Source organism: Benincasa hispida, chromosome 1, assembly GCF_009727055.1.
Source record: "Benincasa hispida cultivar B227 chromosome 1, ASM972705v1, whole genome shotgun sequence".
NCBI lineage: Eukaryota > Viridiplantae > Streptophyta > Magnoliopsida > Cucurbitales > Cucurbitaceae > Benincasa > Benincasa hispida.
In genome coordinates, this window is record NC_052349.1 from 53253920 (window position 1) to 53269121 (window position 15202).

Consider the following 15202-nt stretch of genomic DNA (forward strand, 5'->3'; position numbering starts at 1 on the left):
AAATAGAGAAGAGAAGAATGTTTGGGAGGGAGAGGGAGAAAATAAATGAGAAAGAGAAAGAGGAGAAGATGAAAAAGAAAGAATAGAGAAAAAAATGAGTTGAGAGAAGAGAATTTAATTGAGAGAGAAAGGGAAAAGACAATTGAAGGATGGAGAGAAAAAGGTGGTGTGAATCATGTAAATGAGAGAGAGAAAATGATTTTATTAATAGATAATTCATTGATATCACGTCAATCAAGAGTAATTATGAAAAAAAGAAAAATTGTTTAGTATTTATTTTGTATTTAATAACTCCATTCTATGCATTGGTTTACATTAATGTCAACTTCTCTTCTATAATTACATGTCAAACGAGGCAAGTTAATGAATCATTCTAATAGTATTGGCCAGTCGGTCGGAAATATGTCTTCACACATTCTGACTGGCCGAACTTCGGTTTTTTATTTGGCCGAAGACCTTTTAAAGCCGCGATTTTCAATTTTTCGGTTTGGTTTGCTCACCTCAGTAGTGGTTGCCTCGTGTACATTGGGGTTGATTCTTTCAGAACCCAATAATTATTTTTTCTTATATGCATACCTGAATTAGTTCCAACCCATTTCGGTTACAGTTGTGGTTGGTTTGAGTGGGTTTGTCAGTTTTTTTATTTTTCTTATGCACCCCTAATTATAGGGGTGCGGACATAGGGTATTCCATTCTAATGCAATGTTAAATCACCAATAAATCCAAAACCTTAATCTCATAAGTTACGACAAATTTAATTACATCAATACTTTGACAAATCTTAAGTTTGAGAGTAATAAAATATCTTGATAATTTACTACATGCAATTTAGGTTTTATAGAAAAACCTATTACAAATATGGAAAAGATTAAGACAATAAAGACCAAGTATTTTACAAATAATATTTACTATTTGCACACAACCATTCACAAATAGTAGAAATTCCAACACACACTCTCAAGTTGGTTTGAAGATGTTTTCCATAGTCAGTTCAATCAAGTTTGTCAAATTACTTCTTTGGAAATCCTTTAGTTAGTACATCGTCAATTTGGTCTGATGTAGGATGGTAATGAATACAAATTTTACCTGCTTCAATCTTCTTAATAAAATGCTTATCAACCTCGATATGTTTGTTTATGGTGCAACTTTCACCCATTTGGTTATAAATAACCAAAAAAAAAGAACAACCTTGATATGTTTTGTTCTTTCATGTAGGACAAGATTATGAGCAAGACAAGATTATGAGCTATGGAGATGACAACTTTATTGTCACAATAATTCCATATAAATGTCATCAAGGAACCTCAAACATCCTTTTGATCTGCTAGAAAACATTAACGTGCTTTGCATGTGTGAAGATTGTATTCTAATTTTTTTTTTTTTTTTTTTTTTTAAGTAAATACTAAACAATAATATTAATGTTCAAAAATGAAATTAAAGACAAAAAAAGTAAGTAAAGTGTCTATTTATGAGTTACTTATGGCCATTTCACCAAAAAAAAAAAAAAAAAAAAAACTTATAGCCAACAAGGGTATAACTTGACTGGTTTCAAATATATACCCTCGCCAAGAGGTTAAAAATTTGAATCCTCCCACCCCATTTGTTGCTGGACTAAAATAAATAAATAAATAAATAAATAAATACTTTATTATGTCTAAGTCACTCCAACAATTGGGTGCTAAAAACAAGTCCAATTGGCTAATTACAAAATTCCTTTGAGGTTGCACTTCAGGAGCCATGTTAAATGGAAGAATCTCAAACCTCCCTCGAATTCTCTTGACTATTCATGGAAGGGACAATGGCGTCTTGGTTTGTCTGGTTGTACTGCTCGCAGTCATAGAAGTTTTTTCTCTTCTTCCTTTTTTATAAGAAACAATTTAATTGATGAATGAAATTTAGAAAACGAGGGGCAAAGAAAACGCTTTGGACCAACAAAAGACATCTCCAATTGATTTATACTATGAGAAGGCTAGGCTAAATAAGCAACATTATAATAATAGAAGTATAAAAATTTTTCCTTAGTGTTGGACGTTCTTTGATTTCTTTCAGTTCATATACAGAACAAAAAGGTGTGAACAAAATTCTTCCAAAATTGGTGAGCAAAATGACAGTGGACGTTCCAAGTGGAGGAGATTGAGCAGGGAGAAAGTGTCCTATTGGCGTGGGGGGGCTATGGACCAGCTGAAAGCATATAAAATATTTGTCCAAAATTGGTGAGCAAAATGGCAGTGGATGAATAAGTTGGGTTGGTTTTCCTTTTTGCATAAAAAACACCAGCTGGGAGAAAGGGGCATGAAAGGAAGGCGCTTTTGAAGTCTATTGTGGGCATTGATGCCACCGTGAGAAAGTTCCCAAATGAAAACTTTATCCTCTTTGGGTACTCATCCTTCCAAATCCCTTTTGTGTAGAGGTAGGGGCTTGGTGAAGGTGAATTGTCAAGGTTCGGTAGAAGAGATTTGACAGAAGAAATCCTATTTGTCTCGAGTCGTGGCCAAATCCAACAATCTTCAACCAAAGAGAGAGATATGCTACGAAAGGAAAGATCATCCCATTTTGAGATTTCATCGTCTGGCCTAAGTCCCAAAATTCACAATCATCATTCCACATGTAGCTAAGTGAAGCTTCCTTTCTAGTAGAGAGAGATTAATTTTTAATTTTTTTTAATTTTTTTAGTAACTGACAACTAAGGATCTATTTACAACCCATGTGTTCAGCCAAAAATCAGTAGAAGTGCCATTTCCCACCTTTTTCTATATAGAATTAGTGATCAAAGCCCCACGTTTCAAAATATTTTTCCAAGGACCACGAGAAGAATGGAGGGAGAAGCTGCCAAGGAGGTTATTGCGTGACTTATTGTCGAATTTGGCTTTCATAATCACATGTTGTAAAAGCCTATGATCATGTGGATTGGAACTTTTGGATATAAGTGGTGGATGTGGATGTGGGGTTGTCTAAGAAACGCGAGCTCCTCTTTTCTAATTAATGGGAGTCCTAGGGGCAAAGTGGTGGTGCCTAGAGGTCTCGGGCAGGGAGACCCTCTTTCCCCATTCTTTTCCTTCTAGTTGTTGATGTCCTTAGTCGAATTGTGAGTAAATGCATTGATGGCAAGGTCATCTAGCCTTTTGAGGTGGAAAAGGAAAGGGTGACCCTTTCCCATCTTCAGTTTGCTAATGACACTCTTTTCTTTTGCTTTGGTAAGGGCAACTTGTTTTTTATGTTGAATCATGTTCTTTCTTTTTCTTGAAGAGATGTCAGGGTTGAAGATAAACAGGGGGAAAGTGTGGTGTTTTGGGTATCAATTGTGATGGAGAAACACCTAGAAGATGGGCTGTCTAGGTCGGGTGTGATGTTGGGAATATCCTTTCCTTGTACCTTGGCCTCCCTCTTGGAAGCAATTCAAAGTCTGTTTGTTTTTGGGATCTAGTGGTGGATAACATTTGAAGCAGACTAGCCTCGTGGAGAAAAGGCTTATTTTCTAAAGTTGGTAGGCTAACCCTGATCAAGTTAGTCTTGAGTGAGATCCCAATTTATTTCTTTTTCCTTTTCAGGGCCCTTGTGAGGTTGAGAAGTGTTTGAATAGGTTGATGCATGACTTCCTCTCGAAAGGGATTGATGAAGGAAAAGGCAAATGTTCGCACTTGATTAGGTGGGAGGTTATTGAGAGATCAGTGTCTTTAGGAGGTTTGGATATTGGGAACCTTAGGATGCATAACAAAGCCCTTTTAGCCAAATGGTTGTAGCATTGTTTCTTTAAGCTTCTCTGTGGCATAGGATGATATCTAATAAACATGGTCCCCATCCTTTTTGGTTGGCTAAAGAGATTAAAGACACTTGTAGAAATCTGTGGAAACATATCTCCAAAGAGCTCCCTTCTTTCATTTTCTTGGTTCGGTGTGTGGTGGAAGAGGGGAGAGATACTTATTTTTGGTAAGATCATTGGGTGGGGGAGAAACCTCTTTGCGGGGTATTCCCTTGGCGATATCATTTTTCATCCATCAGAAATCATTTTGTTGCTAACTTTCTTGTGTGATCCCTCTTGCTCCTTCTCCTTCGGGATCCGTTGCTCTCTTTTTGATAGGGAAGCAACAGATGTGGTTGCCCTTTTTTCTTTACTTGAGAGTTACCCCTTTAGGGATGGGAGAAACAGTGTTTTAAAAAGCCCTCTCGGGCGCGCGCCTAGGCCCAAGGCGTAGGTCTGGCGCCTCGTCTTGGAAAAGTGAGGCTCGCAAAATAAGGCACGCCTTAGGCACGCTTATTTTGTGAAGTCCCAAGGATCAAAGCCTTGTGCCTTGGGGCTTTTCAATTATTTTTAAAAAATAGTAGTAATTAGGGATTTTCCTTCTTTATTAACTAAAAGGATCAAGGTTACCAAACCTAAATGCAAAATTTCTTGTATTTTGGGTCCATTTTTAAAATATTTCCACTTCAATTATACTCTTTGTTTAATGTAATATTTTTATATATAGTGCGCCTCACAAAAAAAAAAAAGTCTGCACTTTTTTGTGCGCCTTGCACCTAGGCTCCAGAGGGCCATTGTGCCTTAAGGCGCCTTGGGCATTTAAAAACACTGGGGAGAAGGGATGTCAGAGTTTGGAGCTCCAATCCTTTAGACGGGTTCTCGTGCAAATCTTTCTTTCAGTGTCTAATTGATCCTTCTCCTTTAGGTGTTTTGGTCTTCTTAGTACTTCGGAGAATTAAGATCCCTTGAAAGATGAGATTCTTTACTTGGCAGGTACGTTGGTCAGGCTTATTAGGAAGCACCTGTCACACTCCCTCCCAAGCCTTAACCCAAGACTTAAGAAAGAGTATGCAGAAATCCCAACCTAATTCTAAGACAGTGTTTATACAAAATTGATTAAAGACTACAGTTGATATATCAAGTTTTAGACAAAACTTAAAAATTCCACTACTGTTGTTCTTCTATTGGATCCAAGTCATGTCCTGTAAGATTACAAAGTTCCTGGTTGTGGGTGTCTGACTTCTCCCTGAACGCACCGCTCGGCTACCTGGGCGGGGAAAAAAAAAACATTTGGAAAACATGAGCTAATAAGCCCAGTGAGTGGTATTTTCTTTATAAACATAACATTGGCTATCGAAAATAAACTTTTGGGGAAAACAACATGCAATCAACGATACATTAATACGATATCATATTCCTTTCCTCAGTCCAAACCGCTGAATCGTTTCCTGTTGATAGTCAACTACTGTCAACCCAACAACATGACAACAATTTTATGGAAACTTTCCCTATACCCCATTTTCCCGCCAATGTGCACATCGACCATTTCTTTCCCGCTAGTTATGCTTAGGTAACTTGGCCTTTTTTTTTTTCCCGCCGGTCGTCACCGACTGTCATTTCCCACCGACCGAAGCTGACCATATTTCCCCGCCAAGTACCCTTTTCAAGCATACTAACCATATCCCAGGAATAATTCTAGTTTCCATCACAATATAACATGCAATATCATGGCAATCACAACAGAAATCATGCATCCCTACTCATGCACATTTGACATTACCCTCTACGTACAAGGCTCATATATACATATACATACATAAATCAAAACAACACATAGTAACCACTCACCGTCAGCAAATCCTCCTAATGCAATTTACTTGTAAATATCTTCCTACCATTTTCATTGTTTCCAAGAAAATTCTCAATTAATATTATTTCATAAATATATTTAAAAACCCCTAAAAAAAATACTACTAGCTTACCCTACTCAAACAGAATATGAATCTGTGCAGCACCTCCTTCGAATTCCTTGCCTCTACCACCAACGGCAACTTTCCCACTAAATCCTCACTCTCTACTTAGGATTTTTACTACTGAAATTGTTTGGAATGAGTTTAACCTTCATGTTGAGGCCTCCTATTTATAGCCGTTCCCAGCCTCTTTCCTCACGACAACTCACCATATAAATGGCTCTTCCTTAGGTTGCCCACGCTAACTCTGGCTAGCCGAGCTTTGAGTTGTCTAACTCTGGGTTTGCCAACCAAAATTATCTTAGTTTGCATGTAATCTCAACCGTACACCACCTACTTAAGTTGTTAAAAATCTTCCTGCATGTAATCTCCTTTTGCCACTTCATCTGCTTAATTTCTGATTTATTTATCCAAATTACTAATGAACGCATCCAATTCTCCTCAAATGCGTCCATCTGTTCCAATCTTGCTGGTTTCGCTCTCGTGGCTCTTGCTCTCTCCAACTTTCTCGGTAGTTTTGCTCTCGTGGCTCTCGCACTCTCTCACTTTCTCGCTCAAACTTTCGCTCTCTGCACTCTCGCTCAAACTGCTCTCTCCAATCTCGCTCTCTCCCATTTTCTCGTTAAAACTGCTCTCTCCAATCTCGCTTGGCATCACGTTATTTCGTACTTAATTCATTTTTCTTTGGTTTTCCCACGTCAAAATTCCTCTTAATTTAATTATATTTCTTGTTTTTAATATCCTATTTACTCATGCCTTTCCAAGTTAGGGTTAGGGTATTACACTACCTTCATTGGTTGGGCTTTTTTGCTATATTCTTTGTCGGAAGGCGGAGGAAGACCTGTACCATATTCTCTGACGTTGTGACTTTGCAAGTGGTATATGGGATTCTTTTTTCTAAACGTTCGGTTTGATATATGCTCATCACAGAGTTGTCAGGGCTATGATCGAGAAGTTCCTCCTTAATTTGCCGTTTGGGGAGAAAAGTCGGTTTCTTTGGCTCGCTAGTGTGTGCAATTTTATGGGTTTTGTGGGGAGAGAGGAACAATGGGGTTTTTAAGGGTATTGAGAGGGATCCTAGGGAGTTTTGGTCCTTTGTTTGTTTTCATGTTTTCCAGTGGGCTTTGATTTTGAAGTTTTTTTGTTATAATTATTTTATAAGCATGATTTTGTATAGCTGGAGTCCCTTCTTGTAAAGGGAGTCCTTTTTTGGTGGGCTTGGTTTTTTTGTATGCTCGTGAATTCTTTCATTTTTTTCTCAATGAAAGTGGTTGTTTTCATATAAATAAATAAATAATAATAATCACATGCTATAAGGTCTTTTTCCTCTTGAAAATGCCATATCAATTTGTCGTACATGGTGAATAACCAAATTCCAATTGAAATGAAATCTTTAGGATAAATCAATGCAATTTAGGAGGACTCAATAAAAGGACATCAATTCAAATTGAAGAAGCATCATAAAGATCAAGTAGTCAAGTTTTTGGCTGATACCAAAAGGATTATATCCATTGATAAGTTGTGAAGAGTTTAACCACAGATAATCTCTTAATCATCCCATCAAATAAGTGGAAGAGGGAAGTTCCTACGACATGATAGATCGATGACCTTTGAAAAAAGAGTAAGAAGTCGTTTCTTTATTTATTTGATTTTCCTACCCTTTTTCAAAGGTCACTGATCTATCATGTCGTAGGAACTTCCCTTTATGACTAAAGGAGAGGGTCTATTTTTGTACAAGAGAGTTCTATTTTTGTCAATTAGAATTTAAAGACCAAGACCTCCCTTGTTTATAGGATCTAGGAGGTGGGTTCAGTGGGTTGGGTGTAACATTAGCAGTCTTCCCTCCTGTTATCTTGGTCTTCCTCTTGGAAGTAATCATAAGTCTATCTCTTTGTAGGATCCCGCGGTGGATAAGGTTAGAAGCAGGTTAACCTCTGGGAAGAAAGGTTTCTTTTCTAAACATGCAGACTTACCCCGATCAAGTCAGTCCTTAGTGGCATTCTTGTTTAGTACTTTTCTCTTTTTAGGGCCCCGTGTGAGGTATGTAAAAGTTCGGGGAGAATGATGCGTGATTTCCTTTGGGAAGGAATTGATGAAGAAAATGGCAATGTTCGCTCTTGATTAGATGGGAGATTATCGAGAAATTAGTTTCTTTGGGGGGTTTGGAAATTGGGAATCTTAGGATGCGTACCAAACCCTCTTAGCCAAATGGTTGTGGCGCTTTTCCTCTGAATCTAATCCTCTGTGGCGTAGGATCATTGCTAGTAAACATGGTCCCCATCCTTTTGAGTGGTTGTCTAAAGGGGTTGAAGGTATTCATCAGATTTTGTGGAAAGATATTTCGAAGGAGCTCCCTTCTTTTATGCACTTGGTTCATTGTGTGGTGGGGGAGAGGATACTTTGGAAGATTAATGGGTGGGGAGGAGACATATCTGTGTTTTATTCTCGACTGTATCATTTGTCGTCTCCAAAAAAATTACTTCGTTTTCGATTTTTTAGTGTGGTCTGGGAGCTCTTGTTCCTTTTCTTTTAGGTTATGTCGTTCTCTTTCCGATAGGGAATCTATGGATGTGGCTGCTCTTCTTTCCTTACTTGAGGGTCATTCTTTTAGACTGGGGAGAAGGGATATCAAATTTTGGAACTCCAATCCTTTGGAAGGGTTCTCGTGCAAGTCTTTCTTTCAATATTTGGTTGATCTTTCCCCATTAGGTGAGTCGGTCTATTGGTGTGATTACTCATAGTTGGAACCCTTTCTAAAACGGATTTCCCCTTTTTTGTGGGCTCAATTTTTTATATGCACATATATTCTATCATTTTTTCTTCTTGTTATTTTCATTAAAAAAAAAAAATGTAGGATCTAGGATTTGTCCCAGTTAACCAAGTGCTTTATGTACCCGACATTGTTCTTTACCCAAAGAAAGTGTCTGAAGAGTTTCTCAATCATCTTAGAAATCTTTGAGGGCGTTTCAAAAATGAACACATAGATATATGGGAAAGTTTATTTTCTTCTTTCCTCATTTTATGCCAAACACTGATGTTTTTATGTTCATTTGCAGTTCATCTCGCTTGTACATTTTTCAAGGGCCAAATCATTTGATGCTACCTGTAAGCTTCCTTTGGCATTTTATTTTTAACTCATTGATCACTAACCTTTTTAGTATTCTAGGGGCATGTTGAAGCATTGTAATGTGGCATTTGTTGAATACATATACAAACATGTCAACCAAGTTAATGTCTCTATTTGAAGGATCTACGTTAAGCAAATGCTACAAATTTTTTAATCTAGTGGGTTGCCAAGTGCAACCTTTTTTTTTAGCCTTTGCATGCAGTTAGCTTTCAGTTAAAATCTAGGCGTATTTACAACTTGATCTTGATTTGAACAAGTATGTTGCCAGTTGAGATTTTTTTTTTTTGGGGGGGACTGAACACCAGGAAGCAGACCTGACAATGATAAAGAAGGCTAAGATTCGGGAAGATACACTGGACCGAGAAGCTTCACTTCGACGAGCACGACAGGAAGCATCTCTTGCTGATGGAATATCTTGGGGCATGGGAGAAGATGCTGTTGAAGAGGCTGAGGTTTGTGCAATGAATCAACAAAAAACTCATTTAGGATCCTACACAGATTTTCTTAGGTTACTAGTCACACTTCAATTTGACCATGTTATTTTATTGGGATTAAATAGTATAGTTTTCTGATAGATGAGTAATTACTTTGTTCTGAATATTTAGGATGAAGTTGATGAAGTCACATGGCAAACGTACAAAGGGCAGCTAACAGAAAAGCAGCAGAAAACTCGTGAGAAGGTTTTGAAAAGAACAGAAAAGGTTGGTCAATAACATCCTTTTTGGTTTTAAAACGATATGGGAAGATTGATATGTTTTAAAACGAACTGACAAGGTTAGTCAACATCATTCTTTTTGGTTTTAAAATGATGTACGAACTGACAAGGTTAGTCAACATCATTCTTTTTGGTTTTAAAATGATGTGGGGACGTGGGGAGATTGATATTTGTTACCGCATGTTGCAATGCAATACGAACTCTTAAGTTTGCCAAAGGACTTTGGCCACAGTCCATATCTCAAAAATTAGATGTTGCAAAACCTCCACCATCATAAGAAACGGTCTCTATTGCACACCAAACAATAACCAAAGACTCTAGAAAGCGAATTCATGTTGACAGCACAAGCTGACACCTCTAAAGAATAAGGGCAAGTCCTCCAACGCTCCTTTACAACAAGTAGGCGTGCCTCTGGATAAGGTCCAATGTGTTTCCTTACTTTTCTTGGTGGAATGATGTCAAAGAAAGACTCACTTGGATTTGTTAGTGACAGCTTTTGTTGGTTATATAATTGGAAGTAAATAAAAGAGAATTTTGCATTCAAGGTTGACGATGTGGAATCTACTTTGGGTTAGTTGATTTCTTAATCAATTAATTATTTTTAAATATTTAATTATAGGTCAAGAGATATAAAATCTCTAGATTAATTAATCTATTTTACTTCATTATATTCTAGGTCATTCTGCGTCCTTTTCTTTACATTGTAGTTTGTTTATTTTATTTACTTGATGATTTGTAGACATGTCATTATTACTTTATTGGTAATTGGTATGACATCTTGGATAAACCTACCTTTTGTAAGGTTATTCCATCATTGGCACATATTTTAACCGGTCTTAACATCTCTATTTCTCATACTTTTTTCTTTCTAGTTTTTGAATGTGAAGGGCTCATATTTAGCTTCAAGCTATCTCTAGAAGTGCACGTCAGCTGTAATGTTGAATAAGCACCATAATCTCTAGAAACTCATTTTTGATGACATAAAACATTGTTGTGATGTTCTTCCTTACATATATGCTGCTATGTTACTGGTGCACTCATACATGGGCTACATGCACGTGGGATACAGATTTCTCACATGAAGAAAGAAATTGATGCAATTCGTGCTAAAGACATTTCTCAAGGTGGATTGACACAAGGGCAGCAAACTCAGATCGCTAGGAATGAACAAAGAATTACTCAGGTGTAGCCCAGAATTATTATTCCTATTTATTTTATTTTTGCTTTTTGTGATGCCCACTGTTTTTAGTTCTACGATTTTATCTTTTTTTTTTTTTTTTTTTTCCTTTTTCAAAACACCATTTTAATTGTTTCTTCTCCTAAAAATAATTTTGATAGATCATGGAAGAGCTTGAAAACTTGGAAGAGACACTGAATGATAGCATCAGGGAAAGCCTTGGTGCTCGTTCTGGGATCCGATCACGTGGTAAGAAGGGAGGAGGAATGGAAGACGATGAAGAATTTTTAAGGTATGTTCCAAAAGATGAATGTGGGATGAGAAGGGGGGAGGGGGGGTGTTAGTTTTGTTTGATGGAGAGCGAGAGGTTGTGTGATGAGGTTTGGGAGATGGCAAGGTTCAATGCCTCCTTGTGGGCGTTGTTAACTAGTACTATGACCTTAGTTTGATTATGTTGGATTGAAATTGCTTTTTGTAGTTTCTAGGGTCTCCTTTTTTGTTGAGCTTTGGTATGTTGTACATTCTATCATTTCTCTCAATGAAAGCTCTGTTTCTTACCAGAAAGAGAAAAACTACAAATGTAGATATGTTCTTATCATATCTATTGAGAAATGGAGGATGTGGTTGACCCAATATTCCAGTATTATGGTGGCTTTCTACTGTATAAGCGAATACACAGTGACTCATAAAATTTTATGTTCTATCTTTCAGTGATGATGATGATTTCTATGACCGAACGAAGAAGCCTTCAAATAAAAAAACTGGCGAAAATCAATCAATTGAAACAGCTGATTCTCTACTTGATAAGAGAGATGCCATCAAGAAAGACATGGAAGAAAAAAGAGGATTGCTTTTGAGTGAGGAGAACAAAATGGAATCGCATGCAGATTTGGACACTGGCACTGATGCTCTCGATGCTTACATGTCAGGGCTTTCATCTCAGCTAGGTTTGGTTCTCAGACATATAGTATAAGATACCTTGGTTTGCTGTTCTATACATATTTATACTTTCTTCTTTTGTTATTTCCATGCTCATGCATATTATGTTTAGTATATAACATCCAACACATTTTTTGCAGCTAAAAATTCTGTAATAAATGTGAAAATCAATCTAATATTTTACCTTTTATGTGAAGGATGAGACTAACTATTGTGACTAATACTTAAAGAAAGATATTATCTGCAAATTTATATGGTATGTTGTTGCATAATGGTAGATAACTTTTCTTCTGACTTCTGTTGCTGATCTGATAATTGTTGGCAGTGCTTGACAAAACCACCAAGCTACAGAATGAATTATCATCTCTTCAGTCAGAACTAGATAGAATTTTGTACCTGTTGAAAATTGCTGATCCATCAGGAGAAGCAGCCAAAAAAAGGGGAACTTCAGCCCAGAAAAGTGACTCAAATCTAGGAGCAAAGCCTGAAAAATCTAATGTTTCTGCTTCTGTTAATGGGAAACCATGCAAGGAGGCACTAAAAGACACTGATTCTAAAGAACAAGTGGTGGATGCCAAACAAAAAGTGAAACCTGCTCACGATAGTGTTGAACCTAATGAGTCAGTTACTGAAAAGATTGTGGATGATACAAAAGATAAAAAAACTATCAGTTATACTGTTGTAAAGCCCCAGTGGCTTGGGGCTATCGAAGAAATTAAGCCAGAAGAAATTCAAAAGGACGCTGCACCCGTGGATATACAAGAATCTGATGATTTTGTTGACTACAAAGACAGGAAAGAGGTTCTTCAGAATTCTGATAATAAGCCTGCAAAAATTGATTCCGTGATTGAGAGTGCTGCCCCAGGTTTGATTTTGAGAAAACGGAAGCAAGAAGATCAATCTGATAGCCGCTTAGATGCCTCTCAACAGTCAACATCATCTTCTGAGGCAGAGAGAGCAGAATTCAAGGCAGAGGATGCTGTGGCTTTGCTGTTAAAGCACCAAAGAGGGTATCATGGATCAGATGAGGAAGAAGTTAGACATGAAAGCAAGCGCTCGACAGCTCGGAACATATCAAAAAAGGATGAGAAGAAGTCCAAGAGGGTACTTGGTCCTGAAAAACCGTCATTTCTTGATGCAAAAGCTGATTATGAATCATGGGTACCTCCTGAAGGTAAATTCTTTACCGAATGAATATGGTCCTACTATTAATCTTGGGACTTCTGACACTCTAATGTTATATTTTCAATATGCAGGCCAATCCGGCGATGGGCGGACAGCATTAAATGAACGTTATGGGTACTAATATTCCATGTTTCTAACAATATTGCCTGAAATTGGGTCTCTTTCACCCTTTTCGGAAAGATGCAGTTGATCACTGTCCATAAATTACGTCATCAACCCGAGCTGCTTTTTCCAGTGTATAGAAATAGAGGTAGCTAGGGTGCTGATGGCACCATGGCTCTACATGCAAAAGCCTTGTGTTAAAAGTTTTTAAAAAAAGGGAAAAGAAAGAAAAAAAAGAAGGAAATCAGCCAAAGATGTTGAAGAACTGAGGGAACTAGCAAGCTTGGAAAAGTTGCTTGTCTATATAACATGGTAAGATGGAATTGGAGAACTTGAAAAACTGTATGCTCTCTCTTATTCTGGAAGATGTATTGTAACATAGCACATACACAAAGGTAAGTTCTCTTGTCCAGAGAGGCATTCGTTTTCAAAGATTTGCAACAACCTTCTAGTAATACCAGCTGATGGTACGGAATAGTAGTTACGTTCGTGGGGGGTACTATAGACTTTTGACTCATTGTCCCTCCTCTGTAGGATCTCAGGTACTATAACCTTTTCCCATGAACATCTTTGAGTAGGTACTTTGTGGGGTTATTTGAATTACATTAGATACTTTAAAACAATAGTTGGAAGTCTCCGGTGCCGAAGACATATTTTGTGAGCACCCAAAGGTTTTTGAGTAATGTAAATGAAGTTTCATAAAGATAAGATGCAATTGAAGTTTCTTAAAAGTTTAATGTTGATGAAATCGTAATCAAACAAGTCCTAACTTAATAGATTTTATTGAAAAAATGTTACATCAAAACCAAGGTGTGAATTCAAACGAACATCTTGAAGAAGGTAGGATCTATTGAATTATACATGGTTGATATCTGTTGATAATTGATATTTGATTTGGATACTCTATTTTTTGAGGTCACTCCATTTTTTAAAGAAAAAAAAATTCCGTTATTATGTCATTTAGTAAACATTGTTGTTTTAAAATTAGTTATTGATAATTTTAGCCGGTAGGCTATAAATTTGATTTCTGCAAATCTATTTAGCATCTTCACTTTGAAAAAGATCTTAAAAACTTTTAGAACGAGTACTAAATGTTAATGTTTATACTACATTAGAAAGAAAGAAAAAAAAGTTAACAAATTTTCAATTGTGCCTAGTAAGTTGTTATTAATTTTATTTTATGTAAACCCAAGATTTTTAAGTAAATTATCATGGGAGAATATCACTAACATATAATGACAGAAAAATCTGATATATACTTGTCGAGAGACGTATAATCTAATTAGTTATCTTATTTATGTTCTTATTTCTATACTTTCAAAATGTCTAAATCTACGTTTGAAGTAAAAGAAAAATATAAAGGATCGTTTGGATTAAGGTTTTCTCAATGTCCAGGAATTAAGGATGCCTAGAAATTATATATCTGGGATGTATGAGAATTAAAGATAACTATGTTTGGTTGTGTAGAAAATGTTATTAACTTTTCTTGGGAATAAGTAATACATGTGTTTGGTGTTGCATAGAAATATTATTAGATTACCCAAGTAAATGTTATTTTTGTTTAAATTGTGTGATCACTTTCAAAATTTTGTGCAATTATAAAGCATATAACTAATAAAAAAAACTTACCTTAATTGGTTTTAAATAATTAATGTGCAGTTTTATTTTTATTATACAATGGAAGACAACACTAAGCAAACTTACACTTCTCAATGGGTATGTAATTCCTTCACTTGTGTAGCTAAAAGATGCCTGAAAATTACGTTTTCCTAGATAAATAAACAAAGTCCACAAACCAAACATGAACCTTATAAACTCATTCTCGTTCTCACTCTTTTTTCCCTCCAACCAAACAGTCCAAATATTTTAAAAGTAGAAAAAGAATCAAATCTAGAAGTATGGAAATGGTATGTCTAGGAAAAGGTTGACATCCGTACAAGGGGGTACAAATGGTAAGCATAAATCCATAGTGATCCCAAGTTCCCATAAGCCATTGGAGTTAAGGATAAGGCGTAAGGATGAGGTTTAATTTGTTAATGTTTGTGAGGCGGTGAAAGTGTGGGGAGACAGAAATCCAAAGCATGGGGAAAAACAAGAGCCTGCCCATCCCTTTCTGTTTCCAACACTTTACTCTTTACTTTCCTTCTCTCTCTTTTTGTCTTTCCCTTTATCGTGGCTTTCTTTTACACCACATATGTTCCCCTCCACTCTCCACACTCATTTCCTTTTTAAAATCCAAAGAAAAACC

At 36.6% G+C, this 15202-nt stretch overlaps 1 protein-coding gene across 1 annotated transcript in view; it reads left to right on the forward strand.

Moving 5' to 3' along the window:
* Positions 1-13659, forward strand: part of LOC120081887 (kanadaptin) — a 17706-nt gene extending 4047 nt beyond the window's left edge. The window contains exons 5-12 of the mRNA XM_039037067.1: positions 8766-8814; positions 9142-9288; positions 9442-9537; positions 10621-10734; positions 10890-11020; positions 11440-11675; positions 11993-12841; positions 12924-13659. Of these exons, the coding sequence (XP_038892995.1) occupies positions 8766-8814; positions 9142-9288; positions 9442-9537; positions 10621-10734; positions 10890-11020; positions 11440-11675; positions 11993-12841; positions 12924-12973 (1672 nt within the window). The 3' untranslated portion in view covers positions 12974-13659. The remainder of the gene's footprint in view (positions 1-8765; positions 8815-9141; positions 9289-9441; positions 9538-10620; positions 10735-10889; positions 11021-11439; positions 11676-11992; positions 12842-12923) is intronic.
* The last annotated feature ends 1543 nt before the right edge of the window (positions 13660-15202 follow it).